Below are 25,097 nucleotides of genomic sequence, written 5' to 3'. Positions count from 1 at the left end.
TCTGTCCACGAACAGAAATATAAGCCCCTGGCAAAGTATTTAAAATGGCGTCTGAGGTACTTCCCAGTACAGAAGGTGTCTCCAGGAGCACATTTGGCCATGATGACACACACAGACTTACAAGGAGAATACAATACCAGCGCTCCTGTTGACGCATCTAATTATATATTTAAAGCAAAGACCATCTCAGTACAGCATTCATTGCATTGTTTCTGAAACAAATGCACAGTACAGTATTATACTGTACTTGAGTGTCGAAAAACGTTGAGGTCTTTACTCCGGAGGAGTTTTCCGCCCCACAAGTTTTTGTAGGGCCTAATATGTTCTGTGTATATCTGTTATGCTCTTTACAGAAACATAACATCACAGATATTCATGTTTTGTTATAAATAATCCCATCACACATATGGGAGCTACAGGAGGCATACGAGTGAAGGCCATGACAAAGAACTTTCCTCCAAATGCCAAAATGAAATGCCACAGAGGAAAGTAGGGGAGGTAAAGAAGAATGAACTGGCAATACTAATTAGTGGGGAAGGATAATAAGAGAAGAATGCAACCCTTTCCTGTGGCCACCACTGAACTATGCCGTGAATCAATAGATCACAAAAGGCAAATCCACTTGATAGTTTCATCCGCCCTATGAGGGAGTGCTGCTGGCGGAGACTGCCGGTCTGCTGACGGGGCTTCTTGCTGCTGTACAGGCCGCAGATTCTCTTACACATTATCACCACAAAGAAGACTACTGGCTACTCCAAATGTCTATACAGTGGAAGGCTCTGCATTCCCTCCTGCCCTTTTCTCTCCACTTCCTGTCCTCTCCTGCCATCTTCTGCCCTCACATTCCTATTTAGCTAGTGCAGCACTAAATTAAGGGCACAGGCAAGATAGAGTGCGAAAGGAAACTCAAATGTTTTGTTCTAGTTCTCTTCTAAAAATGATATGGTTGTACTTTTTGTGACACCCGTGTCTATATTGCATCATAAGCATACTTATATTGCGTTAAAATCTGCTTATAGGGATAGTGGTGGTCTAATGGATAGTGAGGTGGGCTGGAGATCCGGAAGTTCAAAACCCGCCAGGAACACCACCACTAGTGTGCCCTTAAGTAAGGCACTTAGACCTTAGTTACTCCAGGGAGAATGTCATTGTAAGTCGCTTTGGATAAAAGCGTCAGCTAAATGAAATGTAATGTATATAAGTTGAGATAAATTGTAGTTTTAAGCTCTGATAAACATTGAAAATGCTTTATAAAGTGTAACAATTCATTCATAATTTTCATGGCTTTTTTTATGTTGCAAGGAGTATAATGTATTATACTACCCATAATTGTTATGCATACATATGCATAATGCGTTACCCCGGATTATATTCTACACTAATAGGTCATTGTGTGCCATAGAGAGATTAGATTTATGAGGTAGTCACTGATAAAATACATTACAAGCTGGGTAAAAGTTTGCTATAATTTGTTTGCTTTTAGTACAAAAAAAGATCATTAAATATAAAAAGTATTATGATGCATAAATGTCATTGTAAAAAGCTTTATTATGTGAAAGCATTGTTATTATAAAGCATTATAAAGACTGTTTATAACGATAATTATAAAAAGCTATTGAAATCTTAGAACATTAAGTATGTTTATAATGAATCATAGATATGGGCGTCATAGAAAGTTATCAAAAACATAATTTGGAGAGAAAATAGGGAGATTCATGTTTGTGTTATCTACACCTATTATGCATCAATTTAAAAGCTTATTTAGAAACAATTTGAGTGTCTGGCATATCTGAGGGGAAAATTCACAATATGATTTTGAACGATAGTAGCATTGATACCACCGCTCAAGCCAATCATATACTGAGCACATCCACAACTTGTTAGCATGGCCAACTGGCTGCTACATTAGCACCACGGCAGCTGTTTGGCTAGAAAGACACAACCACTAACCAAAATATCTCAACAAATATGTTTTTGATCACATTGATAAATGTTCTACTACTCAGACCTGCTAGTTATGGAAAGATACAGTTAAGCTTCTTTCTGTCACAATGATGGAAGCTCTGGTATGGTGACAGAAAGAAGCTTAACTGTATGGAAAGATACAGTTAAGCTTCTTTCTGTCACCATACCAGAGCTTCCATCATTGCGATTCCTTCACTCATACCATCTGTCAATCGCCTTTTACTTGAGTTTTAAGGTCATGACGTTCAGCGAAAAAGACAGATTTATACTGCTCAGACCATCTTATTAATTTCTAAAATGTCGTATATTTGACCATGTATTTTGTTAGGGGAATACAGTAAGAGTAGCAAACTGTGTGTAATATGTAAAAAACGTGTCCATATTTAAATGTTGATACAAGAGGCGGAGTTACTAAATATCTGTTAACATTATTTAATGCAGTACCTGTCTAGGGATGAGAATCCAAATATTTGTGCATACTACATACAGTACTTAAGCGAACCCACTTTAATTTGATTAATTTGAACAACAGTGGAAACATTGCAGAATTGAATGTTGATCACAGTAACAGCGCATCAAAAACGATACAATTGTGATAACAATAATTATTCCACTGCCAGTATGCATTCTGTCTGCTTTTGGACAGAGCACTTGTGATTCCTTGTGTTTTATCATAACATAATTGAATGAGCTGAAGTATTAATTGCACATGAACATAGATTTTAAATTAAATGGTCACATCATCTTCACCATGAACACAAATAATAAATGAACCCTGCAGAAACATGTATGAGAATAGCCACTGACCGAGGACAGAATTGCTTGATCTGAATTTCCTTAATTGTACAGGTGTACTAAAAACACTGATAGGTCTTCTATGATCTAATAATGCAGTGACTGTAGGTAAGCCCCTGAAGCATGGACTAAGAAGTATCAAAAGCTCTTGCATTTCTCAAGGTTATCTTCCTCTGTATTGAACACAATAACTTCAATTTTGAATGAATTCATATGAAACCTGAATTTGATATTGCAATTAATTTTCTATCACCTATGTGTATGGCAGTTTAAAATGTTAGCAATTTCACAACAGAAAAAAGGGTAAACATTAACCCACTTGAAGGTTCAGCACAACAGCTGAATAAAACATGTGTTAAAATCTGTCATTATCGATAAACCTTTTAACTACATTAAGCAAAATGCTCCTTCATTCAAGTGTTTTGGGTGAAACTGGGTAGTGCATGTGGCCTGTGTGAGAACTCACTTTCAGGTTCAGGTTCTGATAGTATGGATCCAAATCCTCCAGCGGTACGCCCGACATTCCCTTAGGAATATCGCCGTAGATGAACGGCAGGCTCTTCCCAGCCTCCAGGTCACTGTTGGGCTTGGCTTCATTTTCTTCAGACGTGTCACGGTGACTACTGTCCGATCGGGGTTTGGGTGGCTTCTTGTTCTTTTCCACTTGGATGCGCTTCTCGATGTCAAGGAGTGACTCTGGGGTGAATTTCTTGAAGCTGGCAGGTCCTGGGGGTGACATAAGGTATGCGGCCATGTTTTCATCCTGCAGCTATTCCCCCTTTAGTTGTTTTCCATCAGAGACATCCAGCTCTGCGAGGAAGAGAGGGACACAGAGTGAGAAAGTGTGTGCATAAGGTCTGGATCAAAGAGGATGTTGAAAGAAATTATGGAACACAAAATGAAAAAATTAATGATACAAATAATGTCATTTTGCATTTTGTTACATTTATTAATAAATAAATATGACTGGACAGTACACGGATGGTTATGATTAAATGTGTTGACACACATGTTAGTCCAGTTGCTTGGCATCGCTTTTCCGTTTCAGTGCTGCTCAAAGCCTTGCAGATGGAATTGTCTAGTTCTGCTAAGGAACGCAAACAAAGCAAAATAAAGCAGAAAAAGTGCAAACCGTTATGGGCCAGTAGGCATTATTTCTGCTCTCTACATCAACCTTAATGACTAAAGCACTGATCCTGTATCCACAAAAGCAAAACCCAGGTACCCACCCATTATAGTAGACAGTATCAAATTCCCTTTTGCTCTCATCTTCGTGACCTTAACAGGGAGGAAAATAGGTCTCTTTATCCCACCAGGAACTCACTTCCTCAATCTCTCCTACCCAAGTTTCTTTCCTTGAATTATGCTAACCATGCCAACAAACTGTTGATGTTAATGAGACTGCCGGTCTCACTGAGACTAAACATCCAGGCCTACAGCTCTTAAGATCATTATTTTAGATGTGGATCTCTCTCGGGTTGGGTCCAAACAGCTATCACTGTCAACAAATAGTATAAAGTAGGCTTCCAGCACACAAGCTATTACATTATGTCCTGTACAAAATGACAAGGAGCCAAAACAATCCGAAATCAAGCAAAGAATACAGATACAAGTATTTAAATTGATGTAACTGGGATGGGTGGTAAAGAAATGTATATGTGGGGTTGATTGCATAACACTAATTCATTCATTTGTATCTGTGAAAAACCCATCCAGCTGCTTCTTTTTTGGCTTAAGATAAATTAAACTTGTCAGATGGCCTGTGTTTATCACATTCAACAGCACACCCAACACAGATTACTGTGTTCATTCAGGTGTTTTACATCCTTAAATACCGACTGACTAATATGAAAGCACAGTTAACTGCTAAGTGTTAAGTGTGTTAAAAGATATAGTCAACCAATGAATGCCAGACTAAAAATTATATTATAACCTCTTGGGCTCTGACTCATTGCTTAAAAAGTAAGGTTGTAATAACATTATCATGTGTATTTCTTCAGACTCCTAAAACAGATGCATTTCTCTCCCCAGCTGGTTGATGGCCATAGTGTTTGATACAACTTTGAGAATCAAGTCACAGTTCCGTCCATAAAAAATAGACAGTGTGTGCAACATTAATGAAGACTATAACAAGGGTACTGACCTGGAAAGAAATTAGAAAGAAATGAGAAGAAATCCAAAGGCAGGTATAGATCCAACAGCCCAGTATCTTCGGAGAAAAAGCACAGCCAACCAGAAGAGGAATGAAGTCTGATTCATGTAACCCAACCTCGGCACAACCTCCAAGTCTCCTTCTACCAACGCTACATCAATTGATCTACCGTCAAGGTGATTCAAACCAGGATGCAATAGCAGGGCCAACAGTGCATAAAGCCTACACTTGCCACAAAACGCTGGGACATTCCTATAACACAGGCAAGGCGACCAGGGGAATCTGTCTAAATATGCTGCAGATGTTGCTCAATGCTGTCGGTTTCCATTAACTCCCTTAGGTCATGCGAGAAACACGGCATAAAACACAAGAATATGACAATCACATGTCGTAAAAAAAACACTGCTATGTACACTCTTAAATCAATTACTGTGAATTATATAACCGCACGTAATTGGTATACCAAATGCTCGCAGCTTATATAACCTATAACCGATTCTGTTAAATCCGTTATGAGTTAAGGGATTCCGCGAATAAAGCGAATGGATGACAGTGAAGACTAACAACTCCAGCAGGCTCCTGTGCTTCCCAAAAAACAAGCGTGTCACCGTCCGGATAAGCAGCGTTTAGCAAAAATGTTCCTGTATAGCCTACTGCGTCCTCTGTGCGGAGCAAATGCATCCAAACGCACCACGGCCTCCGTCCCGTCACCTGCTGAAGACCTCTTTTGTGCTCTATGCACTGTGATGATGACCTGATATCAGATGGAGAGAACCGGACATCGCGGCGACACGGTGCTAGTGAGGAGGAGCCACATGGGCCGGTGGAATAAAAACGTGCACATCCTTCATGTTCTGCAGCGATGTCTTAATAAGTAATGCCTGTCATGTCATCTCAATTCAAATACACATCTTCCCTAAGAATAGGTGAGCCCAACAAGCCCGAGTCAAACATTACTGGTAGATTAACTTGGCAGAGAAATATCTAAGGGGTCCCTAATGTCCTATAGGGGTGGGTGCCACTTCATTCCTGAGCCGAGTCCATTTCAGGTAGGGTTAAGTCGTCCTGACCGGAAATTGTGATGAGCTATGATAATTCAGTTTAACACGTTCTTATCCCTCAAAGGACAGGCGAGGGATAGGGGGGGGGGCGGTTGATGAAGCATAGAATATCAGGCCACTGAAGAAATAAACACAGATAAAGAAAACCTCGATTAACTTTCTCCCCGTGTGGAATTAAAAAACACCTGCTCCCCTTCACATTGTTTGTCTCATCCTGCAGGTGCCTTTCCTTTCTTGAGAGGGAAAGTCCACTGTTTAATAGCGAGGCGCGCCGCTTTCCTGTAGGGCCAAAGCCTAAAATACTGCAGTGTGGTTTATTGCTGCTATGCTCTAACTAACAAACTCATACTAGGTCAGTTGAATGCACTTGCCATGTCCTGACAACACATCCCTGGCCTCAAGTCAAAGCAGCCCATAGCACAACCGAATTTCACATCTAAAAAGGTAAAATATTTACAGCAAAATAAATAAATAGAGAACTAAAACAGTCTTAAGGCTATACCACACCCGTATGGCTATACCACAAGCCGATCGAGTCCTACAGTATCCATGGTGCGGGTCTAGAGGAATACTGAATGGAAAATGTGTTTTTAATATCTGAGATTGCGTGAAAACAGCAGAAATGGGTGCCGCGGCCCCTTTGAGGACTGCCAAACTAAAGACGCACCTACCTCCTCACGCAATACAGTCTCCTACGAGATTGCAAGAGGGAGGGGGCGCAGAGGTGGAGTGTGGGGGTGGGGGGGAGTGAAACTATCATAGTTATAACATAATGGTAACGAGGAAATTGCTACCTAAAATGATTTTGCAAGCGACGCATTATTCATGCACTCGGAGCATGCAGGCTCGGTATTGTCTGCACTCACAGAAGTTTCACATGATCTCACTTCAACATCCCGTATGCGTATATTTCACATTCTGACACAGGGAAATGTCATTCCATCCAGCGGCAGGCCAACACCCCAAATAACCTGCTGTCTCCCTGTTTTCTACCGCGACGTCTCACATATCCGTGTGTCCCCTCAGAAAATCACATTTACCCTTCTTATAACTGGTACCTCGAATACATATTTTTCCATGTACTGGCAAGGAGCCCTCCACAGACGCTAGGAGAAGATGCTGAGAGAGGGACCGCTCTGCGGCACTGGGATGCAGTCGGTCGACAAAGTAGAACTGCGATCCATCCCACGACATGAAAAACCAGACAAAGCTGAAATCAGACAGTCTACTTACTTTATTCCGCATTAACACAAATCCAGATAGCTGTCAATGAACTGCAGATGTAGAAAAGAGTCCAGAGTAACGGCTGTCGCCATATTGTTGCTGCTATCTTCCTTCCCAGTGCGTGCGGCTACCCTGCATAATTGATGACTCTCAGCAAATTGTTAGGGAGTGTCGGTAAATGCCTTTAGTTTCAATAACGGACAAGAGACCGCAGCATCGGCAGAAAAAAAAACACTGTTCATGTAACAACGGACATTGATATTCTGGTTGGGATGGGTATCGCGATAGGCAACATATGTTTTTTATATTTATCTGCTATGATAAAAACTTAGGGGTATGATTACATGTTTTTTTAATCAGACATGGAAGTAAAATGAGAATGAAGGTGATGGCATCTTGCAATATGTTTACAAATGTAAGTTTGATATGACATTTTTACATTTTATTTGTCATAGTTAATTAAAAAAATAATTCAGAGTTTTAAGTGCATGATTAAAATGTTTAACTCAAGTAATTTTTTTAATACCACAGCCAGCTGGGCAGTAGCCAATTTCTATTGTTGTATTTTTGTAATTAAATCCAGCCTAGCTAAATCAACCTATAAATCAATAACTAACCAATGTGTGATGTTTAAGGTATACCAATTTTGAACTATGAACATCTATCCTATACGGTATTTATCTTAATATTTACCTCAACAACAAAAAATGGCTTTGGGTGGTACAAAGTTGTTTGTTATTGGATATATTTGTATATACATTTTCCGAGCCGACATTTTGGCATATAAGGAGAAGCAGGTGTTTGTAACATTCATAATGATGGTTCTGTATGATTCAAGAGTCAGTGAGCGCAGCATGAACAATATCAGAAACTAAAGCAGCTAAATTCATTTCACTCATCATTTATTTTTAATATGTACAGCTGTGCTTTACTGGTACATATAAAAAAGCCTTTATTTCTTGAAAATACCTACTAATGAAATTAAGACAAATACATACAGTGACCAACATTTTGATGTATTCTGCATGAATATTCAAACGGCCGAATAATATGTAACCACATACTAAACCCCTATCAATAGTCATAGTCTGGTATGTCCCTTAAGCATAAGATTTCTGATGTAAGCACAGAATAATGTATCAGGGTTGTGAGCCCAGTCCCATAAGTGCATGTCCTACATGACAAAGGTTACAAACCTTGATTTATTTAATACAGTTCACTCTGCACTGTATACCTTTATTTAACAAACAGATTTTAAAACAATTTATATGGGTATCTCAGCAAATTGTGCGTGCCTATGCAATGAAGGTTTTTGAGCTCATTGTTGTTATTCTGCTCTCTTTTGCAAGACAAACTATTACAATCAATCAATAATCAATGTTTATTTATATAGCCCAATATCACAAATGTTACATTTGTCTCAGTGGACTTCACAGTTTGTACAGAATATCAGTATGACAATACGACAACCTCTGTCCTTAGACCCTCACATCGTACAAGGAAAAACTTCCAAAAAAAATAATGTACAGCTTTGTTAATACACAGCTGAAATTGAGTCTATGGAATACTTCATTTTGTTTTATCCTTTTTCTAAATTATTCACCCTTCAAAATACAGGGTTGTGGGATTTTATAAAATAGGTGTTTTGAAGACAACACTGTCTCCACCTGGTGGACATTAGAAGAAGTTCACCTTCAGGTCTGCATGAAATAAAAGGGCTGGCTTTACTTTTCATTCAATCAGCTTCTTTGGATTTCAGCATTATAGCGCATTTCAATAAGAAATCATTGAACATAACCCCAGCCATTACCATTAAATATTTACATATTGTGTACATTTGAGTGTTACATTCAGGCAGCTAAAGTTAGCTTAGTTATTACCAATGGTTAGCTATGGAACTAATAGTTAATTAAATATAAAGCAATTATTCTAAAATACATCAAACATTTGTTTCTGTCTAGTAACGTAACGTCACTCACCGCTAGCTTGAATGGCGAACGTTAAAAGTTTGCGTGTCCTATTCATGGTTGTATTAGGTCCTATTCCGGCCGTTTGAATTCACTCAGGTAAATGTTCAAATGTACTTCAATGGTGACACATTTAACAGTTTTCAAACATAACACAATGCGTAGCAAATAGATAATCATGGGATAGGGTTAATTCGTTGACTTATGTAACACTATGAGGGACAAACTTATTTCACACCAGTACGTTGCGTTAGGGTGGATATTTACCGGCTTTTATTTTGAAATAGTTTCAGAGCTTCCTGTTTCGAATGCATAAAGACAGCAGCAAGTTCTGTGGACAGTTTGCTATTGTTGACCAGGGTCAAGAGCGGGAAAATGGCTCTCATAATGGCATTTTGCACTTTAATCGTCAATGTTTTATGCTTGCCTCTTCATCTGATCAAAGCACTCGTCATGTATGAAATATACAAACGTGTCTTCCCTATTTGTTGGTACCGATGTTCAATAATATACAACAACAAAATGCACGACAAGAAGAAGGAGCTGTTTCGCAGTCTACCCGATTTCAACAGACATGGCAAGCAGCTCACTATTTGGAGATCGGCTGTGGAACTAATCTGCACTGACCCCAACCCTCATTTCAAGAAATACCTGAAGAGCAGCATGGAAGGGAATGACCACATCACTTTTGACAGATTTGTGGTGGCGTCGGGGGAGGACATGGGGGCTATTGAGAGCGAGTCGGTAGACGTTGTTGTGTGCACCCTGGTGCTCTGCAGTGTCAACAACATCCCGAAAACCCTGCAGGAGACACGGCGCATGCTGAGACCGGTAAAACCCTGACTCCTGAAATAAGAACAAGTCCAAAGTAAATTCACTCCCATCCAAAGTCAAGGCCTGTATTTCTATTGAGGCTACTGTTCTAATGCTGCGTAACTACTGGATTAATCATTCCCAGTGGAGATTAAAAACGTGCTCACACCACACACACATCCAACTGCCCGATTATTCCCCCTATTAATCGTTTTATGAAGGAGATGTCTGGTCACGAGGGCGCATGATGTGTGTGTGTTTGTGCTCAGCTCCGCTCTGTGTGTGTTTGTGTGTGTCCGACACCGGCATTTATTTTCAAATTACCATGAACAGTCATTTACACACCTATGGTTCTCCATAGTTATATGTGTATTCCCAAATGAAAGAAATGTGTTTAATCTTAATCTCGATGTAGTGCTATAGTCCTGCAGGAGTGCACCGGCACGAACGACACTATCATAAACAAATGCCCACACACACACGCCCTGGCGACCGGACATATTCTTCATAAAACTAATGATATGGTGTAATAATCGGGCAGTTCGATGTGTTTATACCCATAGGTTTTACCCATGGTTTTACCATAAGAATATCTCGTGCGAACAAGAAAGTATATAGTGCGCACGAGAAAGTATCTTGTGCGCACAAAAATATGGCCTCGTTTTATTTATTTTTCACTCTATGAACCCTCCAGAGCAGGGCCGGCCCACGGCATAGGCAGTATAGGCGAATGCTAAGGGCGCATCAACCCATAGGGGGCGCCGAGAAAAAAAAAAGTTAGAAATTAAAAAAAAATATTTTTTTAAATGTCATAACACAATTTCCCGATTTTGGATCAACAACGTACATCTTATTATCTTATACTAACAGAACTACGTATATATTGCGTACAGCGCCCATAAACTATGGCACCCCCCCCCCCCCAATCAAGTTGAACTGCCCCAGTCCCAGTAAAAACCAGAGGTTTATGTGAAATTGTTCTTTTTTTTTAAATAATGGTTTTAGTGTGCAATTATAGGTTTTAATTTTGTATTTGTATTCATTTAAAATAAATCAAACTCCCAAAAAACATACACAGCTTCTGTGTGCTTTTGGTAACATTGGAATTTACTGTGTAAGCGGCCGCGGGGGGGAGCTTTAGAGAGCTCTCTCCTGAAAGACTGAGAGGCTCTGATAACCTCAGCCCAGTGAGGTAAAGGCACACCTTTATATGATCATTATAGTTATAAACAAATAAGAGAATAGATGAAAAACAGGTATAAAATACTGACGGTACAAAAAAGTTGTTATTAATAAACAAGAATACAGTTTGAAAAGGGAGTGATTTGTAAAATATCCATAAAGAAAAAGAAATCAACTTCCAGTTAGGTTTCATCTGGGTGTTGAGAGATGTTTCCATAGATCTACTCATGTGGCTCTCAAAGTGCACCAGATTGATGCTTTCAACTTCAATATTAAAAAAAAAAAGTCTTCCCGGGGTGCATGCCCCCAGACCCCCCTAGAGGAGGTGAGGTCCCCCCCGCTTAAATCATGTTCAAATGGATAGGAAACTAAATACAGTTGCACACATCTTGTGTCCATATCTTTCTGTGTTGGTGGTCATGCCACAACCGTGCACGCGCAAATCATAGTGAGTGTCTGCATTTGGGGGGCGCCAGCTAAAATCTTGGTCAGGGCCGGCCCTGCTCCAGAGGCCTGTACTACGAAGCCGGATCAAATATTTGCTTTGCAGGGTGGAGGCTTCTTTTTCATGGAGCATGTTGTTGGAGAGCCCTCCACCTGGGGGGTATACTACGAAGCAGGATTTTCGCTTAGCCGGCTAAATTCAGGGAAAACTCCGGCTTTCCGGTCCTACGAAGCTGGTTCTCTTTTTAGCAGGCTAGATCTCCATGGTAACTTATGCTTAGCGGCTAACCTGGTCGGGACCAGGGGGGTATACTGCGAAGCAGGATTTTCGCTTAGCCGGCTAAATTCAGGGAAAACTCCGGCTTTCCGGTCATCCGAAGCTGGTTCTCTTTTTAGCAGGCTAGAGCTCCATGGTAATATATGCTAAGCAGCTAACCTGGTCGGGACCAGGTTAGGTTGCAGGCTAAGAGCTCAACTCAGTGAAAGCACTGCCTGCTGACTAATCAGAGCTCAGTGTGCGGAGTTTAAAGCGATCAAGTCATATTACAGGAGAAAGGAAATACAGAAAAACTGCCGTCGCAGGAAAGACGGCCGGCAAAAATCACCGACTGTGTGAACGTGAACATGAATAGAATATCACCTCCATCTTCAGAGCAATCTGACTATTATAACATTAGCGTTAAGAAAGCTTACTTAAATATCTGCCACAAGATAAGTAACCGGATCAGAGTACATTAAGTACAGTCCGCGGCATATCACTTCATAATGTATCATATATCTCCTTATCTGAGTCAGCTGAGCCGTATCTGGCCGTGCAACACTCACAGTGTCACATACTGTATGCAGAAGTATTATTTTAAGCAACACATTAAGTTGACAAAACACTCGAGACAAATGTAATTAAAGTCAGATCGTGTTTTAGACGGGGCAGTGATATCATAAACCTGTTAATGTACGCATTCAAACACTTTTTCTTTTTCCAGCTGTATTCACCTTGCAGGTGCAGCTATGTGGCTTTGATCCTGGATAAAGTGTTTAAGTCATGGATGTTTAAAGTTTAACTTCTTCATATTTGACTAGTATTAAAGTTCACTTTTCATTCAGGAAGTATGACGCTGCGCTGTCAGTACGCTTCTCCATGTTTGTGATTGGTCGAATGCTCCAGATACCACCCCTTTCATGTGAACGCGCACCTAACTAGATAGGACACGGCTGGCTTGAGCGATCCACTTGATAACCCGCGTCGTAGAACAGTTTAGCGACAGCGCGTATGTTTTGGATTAGGCCAACCGGCTAACTCAAACATATCCAGCTTCGTAGTATAGGCCCCTGGACCTACTTCTTCCAGCATGTTCTGCAGCCCCCTTGGTACTACTTTGGGGATGGATGTGAGATCGTCCGGGACACGTGGAAACCTCTGGAGGCAACTGGATTCTCCGACCTCAAGCTGAAACATGTGGAAGCACCACTCATGTTCCTTATCAAGCCTCACATCATCGGTTACGCTGTGAAATAAATGCTGTCATTAGGTCTGCATTACACATGAATATATAGTCAAGCGCTTAATACCCCCCCCCCCCTCTCTTTTGTGATATGATAGATCATCAGTGATGGAGATAATGCCAATCACTTTAATACTAATTTTTGTATTTTAAAAAAAAAACCTTCAGTGTTTGTGTTTTGTAAAGACATTCAATTAACACATTGAATAAAAACATTGCATATGGCATTCAATACAAAATGAATATTTTAAATGTTTAATCTTCTATATATCACTTCCCATTTCCAAGATGCTATGCTGTTACATCGATAAGATGCCACCATAGGACAATGTGTGTTCTGATGTTTGTGTGCTACTGCTGGATTCATTGGTGCCATTTATGACATGACAGGTGTGTCACTAAAACATGTATTTGTGCTGTTAAGCTGATTGTGTTGTCTTATTAAAGACTTTCTGCTGCATGATTGGTGTTTTACTTATTAGACTAGTAGGCCTACTATATGATGGACAGGAAAGTCCAAAATCTGGAATTGCGCCATCCTGTGGTTAAATGCGGGACATAATGATCTCACAGCCGGTATTAGTGTAATCCTGATCTTGTAAATCGCCTGTCGCCTGGCCTCCAGCAAGCCTTTTTCGAACTGAATAAAATGAGGTCTTGTCTCATTAAATCATGCCGATTTATTTGTTTAATTTTGACTTTGCCTTTACATCTAATGGAGATCACAGGCCTGTACGGCATGTACAAACGCTTGTTTCCGTTGCTCGCCTACAATATAACATTTTCATACAACGACAAAATGCACAAAACGAAAAGGGATCTTTTTCGGAACTTGGGCACATTTGCAAACACCGATGGTACTCTTCGTTTGCTGGAGATCGGTTGCGGCAGCGGGGCAAACTTCAGGTTTTACCCGTACGGCTGCACGGTGATCTGCACCGATCCCAACCCGCACTTCGAGAAGTACTTGCGGATGAGCATGGAGGCGAACAAGCATTTGACCTATGAAACGTTTATGGTCGTCTCTGGGGAGGACATGGAGAAGGTGGAGGACGGGTCGGTGGACGTGGTGGTCTGCACCCTGGTCCTCTGCTCGGTCAGAAACGTGCAGGAAGTGCTGCAGGAGGTGCGACGCATCCTCAAACCTGTGAGTGTGCTGCAGGATATATTTTCTTAGTGACTTCACGCACATTTAAAGTGGTAGGCCTACATGGCTTGATTATTAACCTTTTATGGAGTCATGGGGAACCGGCCATTGTGCAGTGTTTATATTGTGTACTGCCTCCAAGTTTCTATTGATTGATACATTTGTATTTCGAACTAGTAAAATAAATAATTACAAAACAAAACAAATGTTGCAGTGCATAGTCATGTAAGAGAAATAAAAACAAAAAACATTTACATATAAGAGCAATTTTTTTTTTTAATTAGCTTTCATCCCTTAGTTTACACCAAAGCAACAGAAGCAAGTGTGACTTGTCGGGAAACCCCCCCAAGGGGATCTTGGCTCTATGAAACCTGATGTACTTATATGATTCTGTATTCTTCAAGTTTGTATCTTCCTGGTCGAATGCACTTATTGTAAGTCGCTTTGGATAAAAGCGTCAGCTAAATGCAATGTAATGATCTTGAAATCCACAAGCCAGTGGCAGGTGGACAAAACTGTTATTTTCCAACACTGGTGTGGGGTCACTTGTCAATCCTTGCAGATGAAGTAGCTATTTTTGACGGTTATCATTTATTTGCATTATACCTTTAAATGAACACATTTGCTTTGTATTTTCAACATTGGGAGGGTGCTTTGAAAGAGCATATTTAAAAATAAATCACTTTTTTTGTTTAACCTTTGAGATACAATCTCAGCCAATTGGAAAATGACAGTCACTGTTATTGCAAAGTTGCAGAACCCGTTTCGATTAATGGTGCTCTTACATGTTTGTGTTGGCTCTTTCTTGCAGGGAGGAGCCTTCTACTTTCTGGAGCATGTTGAGTCAGATCCTTCCTCCAGGACATTTTTCTTCCAGCATGTGTTTGAGCCCCTGTGGTACTATCTTGGAGATGGATGCATGACAACTAAAAAAACATGGAGAGACATAGAGGCAGCTGGTTTTTCTGAACTTCACTTAAAACACATCGAGGCTCCAAAGGTTTCACGGATGATAAGACCACATATCATGGGATACTCCATTAAATGATTGCAGGAAGGAATGGATTTATGTGCATCATATACACAAGCTTGAGGTTTATGTTTTTTTAATTTTTATTTGAGCATATTCTTCATTTACATTTTACACTAAAATTCATTTGAAAACGATGTGTCCAAATTTAGTCTGCCTTTATTACAAAGATGTTTAAATTTAACCATTTTAATTTCCACAGTACAAAACCACACTAGTCAAACTGCATTTATTGAGTGAAAATAGATTTATTTACTCATAGAATCAGCAACATTTCACACAGTTTGTTCTCCTTCCTTACACCTCCCAAGATGAACATAATAAATATTACCTGGACACTGTGCTTTTTTCCCTGATTGTCTAAGTAACTGCCAGAAACAACCAAACAAACCTCACTCAGTCATTATTTTTGTTACCCTTTATATTCCATTGCACAAAAATAAGGAATGACCATTGTAACATCTCCTTACAGGGAAATGAGGGGAATTGCTGTTTCACAATATAAACAGTAAATTATGTCTGTGTGGTAAATATACAGTCAACATTCTGCAGGTGCTGTTCGATTATTTTTAAAATAAAAAAAAACTCCAACAGCAACATTTTTAAAAACACAAGAAGAGGAGCAGGATACAAACTGAGACTCAAAGTTAAAGCTCACAATTTCAAACCTCCCATATTAAAAATGTACACAACTATAAATGTTATAGCATTAGCAAATTTTTATATAAAAAAACAGCAGGGGGAAAAATGTTTGAGTATATTTTACTGCCATCACAAGTCACTTTTATATCAAACAGAGTAAAAAAACTGGAGGATGTCAGCCTGAATCGAAGTGTTCCCAGAAACCCAGTTCATGTCCAAATGTCTGAGCTGTGCTGCTCCCACATTATGTCCCAATCCTCAACCTCTACTCAGACAGGTTATCCTGTTTTAACACAATAAAGGTCCTTTAATGTTTTTAGTTCTTCAATCAGGGTCTTGTTTTGGTTTTCAAGAACAGCAACACGGTTTTCGAGGCATTTAACATATTCCTTTTTCTTCCGCCGACATTCACGGGCTGCCTCTCTGAAAGAGGGACAGAAATGTGCAATTAGTCTAACTGAAAAAATGATGCAATTACTGCACCTACAGTAGGCAATGCATTAACTTATTTTAAAACTATAGTTTATTAACACCTCAGGGTTTAGAGAACATATTTCTCTCTAGTAAAGTACATCAGAAAAGTTGTATTACAAATTGCGATTCCTGTAAACTGAAAAAACCTCCACAACAGATCATGTAAAAGGTACCTTTTCCATTATAGGTCAAATTATTTATCATCCCGATTTATATGGTGCAGGCCTATCCTAGAGTACATCACAACGTAGAGTGTTGTCACTATAGCAACATTAAATGATGAATATTAATGCTTTACACTACAAATGTACAACAAAAAAGTTGCATGTGATATCCATACAATTCAAGTAATGGAGGAACTTTAGCATCAGAAATCGCAATTTTCTGGGTATGTTAATATTTGTAATTTATCAAATTAGCTAACCTGTTAGCTAACCTGTTTTTAGCCAGCCTGATTTCCCTCTTCATCGTTGGATCGTCACTCTTGCCCTGAGAATGCCCCATAGGAGAGGTCATGACGACGGTTTGGGGCACGGAGCCGGAGGAGGATGCTGTGCGGATCTGGTATGTTTGCATTTCTCCTCCTGCACCTGGAAACATGAAAGTCAAAGGATGACAGCAGGGGTCATTAACAGCTCCGCCACAAACGATACATAACATGAGAGATTTCACTTGAGAAGTTTAGACATTCATTTGCTAACCATAAACAATCATACATTAAGAACCTATGAGAATATATAATTTAACTTGAAAAACACAAATATTGTGATACTAGATGAACTATAACCTTGGGTTATGGATGTTGATTATATGTAATGCAAACATTGTGTTTCCACGTTTTAAGGACTGCATTAAAAATGTAAAGTGATGTCATTTTCTAAACTTACCACAAAGTTCTCTTCTATAATTTGCCGTAAACCACCTAGTCATTATATCCACATTACTCATGATGATTTATCAAAATAATTATTGGGGAAATATTTTGGGAAAAGCACCCAATAGTCAGCCATTTTAGCCTTGAATTTACCTAGTAGGTTTTCAAACCTGCGTGCCTGAAAAGCCATTTACTAGTTTACCTAAAGACATCCTTCTAAAGAAGCTTATTATGCTGGAATCAAAGCATCCTGCTGGAAGTAAGGCACCTTGAGGAAGCGCCTTTTAGGGCTGAACGATATACCGTGTCATGGCGATAATCGCGATATTCACACCGCAGGGACGTGCGTTTTTATTCATTGTTTTAATAATGCTAACGCACTTTAGTACAGAATTCAAAATAAAGATATCCTTATTACTTATCGAAACTGCACATACAATATATCCGATTAAAGCTGAGACTCCACAGATTATTTAAGTATAGTATCTAAGCGATCCGATCTCGCGACAGGGGAAGCAAACACAGACATCACAACACGTACCTTTACGGAGCTTTTACGGGAGATCGTCTCACCGTAGCTGTCAATCTGATCAAAAGACGTGTTCAATGGCACTAAAACGACAAAAATCGCGGCTCAATCGGTTGATCCATAGGTTAATAATGTATCTGTGGCTTTGAAGCAATTGTTTATAATCCATAATTCCATTTTTATGTAAAAATCGGAGCAAAAAAGTTAGCTGCTAATGGTAGCCACCAGAGTTATGCAGCTTCCGGTTTTGGCTACGCGTCACTCACTGCCGTATAGCCAAGACCGGAAGCAGCAGCCACTCTGGTGGCTACCATTAGCAGCTAACTTTTGCTCTGCGATTTTTACATAAAAATGGAATTATGGATTATAAATGAAATAATATTTTTATACAGAGACGTTAAAAACCTATGGATTAACCGATTCAGCCGCTTTTTTTCTCTTTTTAATGCCATTGAACACGTCTTTTGATCAGATTGACAGCTACGGTGAGACGATCTCCCCTAGAAGCTACGTAAAGGTACGTGTTGTGATGTCTGTGTTTGCTTCCCCTGTCGCGAGTTCGGATGACTCAGTGATGATACTATATACCTAAATAATCTGTGGAACCTCAGCTTTAATCGGATATCTTGTATGTGCAGCTACGATAAGTAATAAGGGTACTTTTATCTTGAGTTCTGTGCCAAAGTCCGTTAGCATTTTTCGCTAAGGGGTCATTTAGAAGTTTCTTATGAGACTTGTGTTTTGTTTTGGTAAAAATGGTTTGTATCGTCAGTTAGCTGAGATTATTTCCGTTAATCTGGTATAATACATTAATAGGTTCTTAAATATTAAGATCCCGAGACACAGTGTTGTGAAAAAAAAAGTAAAGTACCCGCCGGGACCTTGGGGCTTAAGAGGTTAAAAAAAACGCAATATATATCGCAGGTGAACAATAAACCGCAATGTCAGTTTTTTTCAATATCGTGCAGCCCTAGCGCCTTTAGCATTTTAGTCTTTTCTATTGCGGCCAGTGATGGCTAGTCCCAAAAAACTAATAACAATGACAGCGGTGCGAATGATAGATGGACTATCACTCTTTTTTCACAGTTTAAAGAAATGTAACCTCCACTACTTGGACAGTCTTCTTGGACTTTTGCGCTAACTACATACAGGGTTCTTACACCTTTTCCAAAGTCAAATTCAAGCACTTTTCAAGCATTTTCAAGGTGCATTTTCCAGCAGCTTACAGCTGTTGTAAATTACATATTTATATACAGAATACTCAAATGATTATTTCCCTACCTCACATTAAATCAGATGTTCTTTATGCTATAAACAACCAAATGTGTGTTTCGTGATAGCATTCTACACGAGGATGAAAAATTAAAGAAAAGAAAACTAAGTTTAATATTTCAAAAGGAGTGACCTGTACGTAGACTGGGCCTCCCATATAACCTGTCTGAGCCAATATAAAACAATCAGCCAAATAACTTTTCAATACATTATTGATTACTATTTTTGAGGTACTTTTAGGTTAGCAGTGAACATAAGTCAGAGGTAAATGGTGTACTTTTCCTCCACTACATGTATTTAATACCTTTAGTTACTTCACAGATCTGGATGAATGATGTGAAATATAATCAAGTGTTAAATCAGACTTTAGTTCCACCTGAAGTAAATCCACAAGCTACCCTGCAGTATACAAAGTCATTCAAACTAGCTGCACCTTTACCAGCTTTGAGAACACTCATGATCAATCATTATAAAACATATCATATATATTATTCTGAAATGGACCAATCTGCACAATGACTACTTTTACTGTCGCTACTTTTACTATATTTTGATGAGAATACTTTTCTACTTTTACTTGAGGAACATTTTGAATGCAGGACTTTTACTGTAACAGAGTATTCCTACACTCTGGTACAAGATCTGAGTACTTATAATTTCACTACAAGATCTGAGTACTTGTACTTTTACTCAAGTACAAGGTCTGAGTACTTATTCCACCTCTAGTAGTGTATTAGTCTGAATTGTAGCCACAAAATCACGCAGAGCTGCATACAAATAGACTCACAATGGTAACAAGTGGAAAATAATATTTACAAATGTGTACAATGATTTGTAGGTAATTTTGACTACTCAAGACACCTGACTTATACATCTTCAAAGAATGACTGTGTTCATTCTACAATTACATGGGATTAAAGCAAAATGTAGTTTTACTTGTATAATACTTCAATTTTATATAAAAGACAGTTTGTTTTCATCTATTTTCAAATAAACAAAGTATTGGCTTTCAGAATATTAAACTTGTTTCGGCAAATTCAGATGATAAATACAACTTTGAAGCTTCGACATAATTACAAGCAGAGAACGGACTAATGTAACGTCACAGCAAGCATAACAACAGCCGGTGTTTCTTGTGAGTGTTTCCCCGGTACACAAACGCAAAAATACACAAACACACTCGCGAGCTTCCTCCAGACCAGTAATACAAACGAAAATGTGTCTTCGGGTCAATGTGACTGATTTCGATAGAGCAAGTTACATTTGGTTTAGGTACGAAACATAATACCAGTAGAAATACATTGCTTTCAAAATCGCTCTGTGTCGAATCAATAGATTATATTTCGTGACTATAACACGAAATGCCGTGAGTGCTTCATCCTCTGAACACTAGTGATGGGAATTCCGGCTCTTCTTGGTGAGCCGGATCATTTGGCTCGGCTCACTAAGAAGACCCGGCTCTTTCGGCTCCCAAACGGCTCTTCAGTTTACCACATATTATACCTTTTAATTAAATCAAATGTAGCCATTTTTGACTAATGATTTATATGTGTACACATATATCACTTAAATTATTCAATACATCCTTTGTACTGAAGTATTCAAAAGTAAAAATTACATGTTTAATATATATTATTTGCCGATCTAGATCCCTCCGCAAAAAAAACGGCTCTTTTGTCCCCTGCAATTATTATTATCCCTCAATCGAGTTCCCTATTCAACTAGCAAACGTTAGCTTAAACAAACGTAACATGCAACGTTAGCCTAATCTAAAATGCTCTACTACGTCGTACCTTTCATGTGGCTCGTCAGCGCAGACTCTCGCATCGTTATGTTTGCAAACTTTGCAGGAGGCTACTCGTGGGCTTGACCCTCGTCTTAGCCATGGCTTATATTTGTCTTCTGCTAGCCAACGCTCGTTGAAACTGCAACCTCCTGGCACACTGTCATCTATCACTCTCATCAGAATGCCCAGGTCACACGTAACACAAACACTTGCAGGTCGCACGCATAGCGCGGGAAGATGCAGCGGAGCTGTTTTATGTAGAAGCGAAGCAATTCTTTTCTTTTAATCTAAAAAGCGAACTATTCAGTCAGACAGCAATTTATTGTAAAAGTAAAGTATTTACATTTTCAAGCACTTTATCTCAATTTCAAGCACCATTCCCAAAATTCAAGCACTTTCCCAACCTTGAAAACACCACGTCAAATTTCAAGCATTTTCAAGGATTTCAAGCACCCGTACGAACCCTGTACATAGCTATTTGCCAAACAGCTACATACAGTTAAAAAATGTTTTTCATGTTTTCTCACCTTGTACAACAACCTGGTTGCTAGGCAGCAGGATCTGCTGGCCGTCCGATGTCTGGGCATACTGAAGGATGGTCGCGCCTTGCTGTTGGCCAGCATTGGCCATGGTGACAGTCTGCAGCCCCTGAAGGCCTTCAGACCCCGAACCGGCCAGCTGGATTGTGCCATTAGCAGCTATGGTAACTAGAATAATTAAAAAGACTGCATCAGAACTGGGTAACGCACAAGTTAAAGACACCTTTAAACTAGCTAGGTTAAAATGTCTTGGTACTGCAGAATAGTTTTATTTGATTTTTTTATATTTGATTTATTTAGAATGTGTAAAACAATAATAAAAAAAAAGTAACATGACAATTATTATACAATGTTAATCAGTGTCAAATTAATATACAAAAAGATTACTGATTCTAAAATTGTGTATAAACAAATAATCTACTTAATTACACATCCGAAAACACATAGTTGATTGATTGAGTATTTTTTATAAATATTCTCTGGTCTTCAGATTTTTTTTTTTTTTTTAAATGAATGAAATTAGAGGCCATTTAATCCCACTTTGGGAAACACGTTTTTTTTATTGCAAGTGATATTAAAAAGGAGAAATACATACTGTACTGGCCGGAGGTGGTCTGGTAAATTTGGCCGGCGGGTAATGTAACCCCCGCGGAGACCTGGATGTTATCCTTTCCCTCACTGTGTGTCACTTCCTCCGATGATAGTTCATTTAGGATTTTTCTACAAGGCAAGAGAAGGAGGCTCACTTGAGTTAGTTTTCATCTTACAACAGTTTTGTGTCAAAGTCTGTGCTTTGTGTTTTTATTTTACCTGTATGACGGCCGTCTTGCCAGTATTTCTCGGGTCTTATGGGCTGTAGCTCCACTGTCTGAGGAATCCTGTGAATCATCACTATCTGAATCCAGCGCCTTAAAAGAGGGAGGTGGATTAACAACTTGTTCAAGAGTAATATGGCATATTGACAGTTTGTAAAAAGAAACTAAGGAAATTAATTCAAGATATATTTTCAAACAATAAAACCAGGTGGTCTCACCTGTGCATTCTGCATCTGAGGGGACTGAATGACTGACGATTGTGCAGACTGGATCACTCCTTGAACCTGAAACTGACCCCCTGGCAGCTGTACAACGGACACAGAACCACCACCAGCAAGGGACATCTACAAAAACCCAAAGTCAATTCAACCACAGCAACAGCATATCCATAAAAGCAAAAAAGTGATCTCAGAAGATAACTGAGACTCACATTTTACATGTAACCTCTTGTGGCATCAAGGCATTAAGATGTTTTGGTTTTATTTGCCTAGAATTTAATTATCTACCACTGACAATGAACACAAATCTAATTTTGCTTTTGTATCTCAATGTAGCCCCGGTTACTCTGGATGATCGGCAGACCTCCCTTTGAATGGTTCCCTCCTGACAGACTTACTTTCTATTTAGGAAATAGTCTCCAAGATTGATATCCCAACAAACCAAAACATTGCATTACTAAATGCCACAAGTAATTACAGGAACATGTGTAATTTGGGTGAACTTATCCTTAAAAACACATCTCGTCAATAAATGTAAGCGTAATTATGTTTTAAATTCACCGTAACAGTATTCAAGCACACTTTGAGGCAATTAAAGTAAAAACACTGTCTTATCTGATGCTATGAACTCAGACAGGAACTGACTTCTCTAACTTTGCTGATGAAAGCTGACAAGATAACAGCTATGTTGAAGCTGCTTAGTGCATTATCATTGTTATTTTGGATGCATTTTACACATTCATTTGTATAACAGGCACAGCAAGAGTGAAACAAAAAACATGTTAAATAAACATTTAGCTATTATACAAAGCCAATATTAAAACTTCAAAGTAGGCTTTATGAATTGCATTTATGAACAGAGTAGTGCTATTGGCATTGCAAGAGCTACAGTAGCAACACATACAAGCAGTATTATACGATTTGTAATGTTATTATAAGCGGATGTATTAGTTACCTGTTGGGCTAACTGTGAGAACTGAGAGGCTGTGATGGTGGTAGTCTGTAACTCAGTGCCATTGCTGCCCTGCTGTACTTCCTCCATAGCAACTGAGAACAAATAAATCAATATTACCGTTTTACAATGGCGCTAATATATCAACAACCTGCCTGCCTGTATCATGCTGTACTCCACTGTGGCCTGTGCGATATTTGTTAATTTTATAAACACTTCCCTTAAATTTGAAAGAGCTATCAAAGGAAAATATCTTACTTCAGCTTACATTTATTTCTAAAGTCAAACAGGTGAGTTTAAGCCAGACAAAACATCCACTTCCTCTTTGGTTCAAACGTGTTAGCCAATGCAACTAGCATCAACATGGAGTAACGAAACATAGCTAGGCCCGACAGTCTCTTAACTTTCTACCCTTAATAATGTATTACATTTTTAAAACAAATTTTTAACCGGGCGACTTCTATTCAAACACATGTCCACAACTTGGGTGTAAAGTTATGATTTGCATCATACTTCTAGAATGCTCACCAACATTGCTGTTGCTAGTTAACGGTTGCTAACGTTCAGTTAAACGGACGTTAACCAGTTTAAACCGCTACAAACAACAGTTTTAAATCTGCGAGCGGTTACAGTTGTGTTGCTCTGGTGCACAGGATGGATGAGCTTTTGTCTCAATGAGCAAATATATGTAACTCTGTCACTGGCACGCAAGTTACCGCGTCAATAGACGTCAGCGATACGAGGAGCCATTAAGCTAACTACACCTTCCCTTTTCGTAAAGCGGCGAGGAGTTGACGAAGCAGCAGCAGCCGCCATTACAGCCATAGCGGAGCACACAGACAGAGGAGCACAAAGCTGCTCTCAGCCGGCCAACATTTACCTTTTCAACGCCCGCGTTACTGCAAGTGTTCACAGCGTGGACTTCGTGCAATTCGTGTGTAAACTTTGACACGGGAGATGCCTTCAAAAGTCACTTAGCAGCAAGGGCTAACGGCTAAAAATACAAAGATGTCAGCTAAAAAAATAGCTGACCGCTTTTTTCCAAAAGGAAATGGGCGGCGCTGTTTGGCAAAGAAGCATTACGTAATAGTTTCTTTAGGCGTTGTGATTGGTGAGAAGAGTTTGAACCACTGATAAGATACAGAAGAACATTGCAAAACCTGCAACATGTAACACAATCACAATGTTTTTGTTATTTTAAATTAATGTATAAACTATGCATTATGAGTATTTAAATAATTGTAATATGAGCAATAAAGTGAATTAAAAAATAAGTCTGTTTCTACATATTGTAGGCCGATGTCGCCAAATCATTAGATGTGTGTCCTGTTATTTAATAAGCTTTCTACCGTTTACTTACAATATTTTATGTTATTATTCGGCATATTTTGTCAAATTAAACTTTACTTATTTTTCCTTATCTATATTTCATGTAAATATTTCTCTATATTTTAATGTTTAAATTGTTTTTCTTTAATTGTTTTTTATAATGGTTTTATTTTGTGTTAGTTTTTCTTACAATGTATCTTTTTTAACTGTGTTTATGTATGCACCATATGCACCAAGGCAAATTCCTCATGTGTGTAAACCTACTTGGCAATAAACCTGTTTCTGATTGATTTGTATTATGCCTGTTGTTGCTATACCCCATATGCATGGAATGTGGGCCTTCTTTTTTCCCAATAAATGTTGGCCTTTTCAGCAGACCATACCA

General features: G+C 39.0%; 4 protein-coding genes across 6 annotated transcripts in view; 2 read left to right on the top strand and 2 right to left on the bottom strand.

The window, feature by feature from the left end:
• Positions 1 to 7,333, bottom strand: part of scn8ab (sodium channel, voltage gated, type VIII, alpha subunit b) — a 44,686-nt gene extending 37,353 nt beyond the window's left edge. Inside the window, exons 1-2 of the mRNA XM_071203301.1 lie at positions 7,207 to 7,333; positions 3,227 to 3,570 (exon numbers count right to left, since the gene is read on the bottom strand). Coding sequence (XP_071059402.1) covers positions 3,227 to 3,514 — 288 coding nt within the window. The 5' untranslated portion in view covers positions 3,515 to 3,570; positions 7,207 to 7,333. The remainder of the gene's footprint in view (positions 1 to 3,226; positions 3,571 to 7,206) is intronic.
• Positions 7,334 to 9,494: 2,161 nt separating this feature from the next.
• On the top strand, positions 9,495 to 13,554 carry LOC117447198 (thiol S-methyltransferase TMT1A-like). Its single transcript, XM_034083871.1, has 3 exons — positions 9,495 to 9,995; positions 11,710 to 11,763; positions 12,916 to 13,554. The coding sequence occupies exons 1-3, from the start codon at positions 9,540 to 9,542 to the stop codon at positions 13,117 to 13,119; spliced, it is 714 nt and encodes a 237-aa protein (XP_033939762.1). The 5' UTR covers positions 9,495 to 9,539; the 3' UTR covers positions 13,120 to 13,554.
• A 208-nt stretch (positions 13,555 to 13,762) lies between these two features.
• On the top strand, positions 13,763 to 15,427 carry LOC117446980 (thiol S-methyltransferase TMT1A-like). The gene is made up of 2 exons (XM_034083530.2): positions 13,763 to 14,252; positions 15,064 to 15,427. Exons 1-2 carry the CDS (start codon positions 13,821 to 13,823, stop codon positions 15,298 to 15,300), a joined length of 669 nt encoding a protein of 222 aa, XP_033939421.1. The 5' UTR covers positions 13,763 to 13,820; the 3' UTR covers positions 15,301 to 15,427.
• A 79-nt stretch (positions 15,428 to 15,506) lies between these two features.
• Positions 15,507 to 24,481, bottom strand: atf1 (activating transcription factor 1). Of its 3 annotated transcripts, none has more exons than XM_034083526.2 (8): positions 24,264 to 24,481; positions 23,387 to 23,478; positions 22,432 to 22,557; positions 22,209 to 22,306; positions 21,994 to 22,118; positions 21,387 to 21,566; positions 16,823 to 16,988; positions 15,507 to 16,347 (listed from the first exon to the last, which is right to left on the bottom strand). In XM_034083526.2, exons 2-8 carry the CDS (start codon positions 23,471 to 23,473, stop codon positions 16,203 to 16,205), a joined length of 927 nt encoding a protein of 308 aa, XP_033939417.1. In that variant the 5' UTR covers positions 23,474 to 23,478; positions 24,264 to 24,481; the 3' UTR covers positions 15,507 to 16,202. The 3 variants fall into 3 exon arrangements, with proteins under 3 accessions (XP_033939417.1, XP_033939420.1, XP_033939418.1); XM_034083529.2 differs by having other exon boundaries at positions 16,835 to 16,988; positions 24,264 to 24,475; XM_034083527.1 differs by lacking the exon at positions 24,264 to 24,481 and adding an exon at positions 23,912 to 24,250.
• Between the last annotated feature and the right edge of the window lie 616 nt (positions 24,482 to 25,097).

The sequence above is a fragment of the Pseudochaenichthys georgianus genome, chromosome 5 (genome assembly GCF_902827115.2).
Source record: "Pseudochaenichthys georgianus chromosome 5, fPseGeo1.2, whole genome shotgun sequence".
NCBI lineage: Eukaryota > Metazoa > Chordata > Actinopteri > Perciformes > Channichthyidae > Pseudochaenichthys > Pseudochaenichthys georgianus.
Note: the sequence above shows the minus strand (reverse complement) of the source record. Positions and strands in the feature narration are given on the sequence as shown.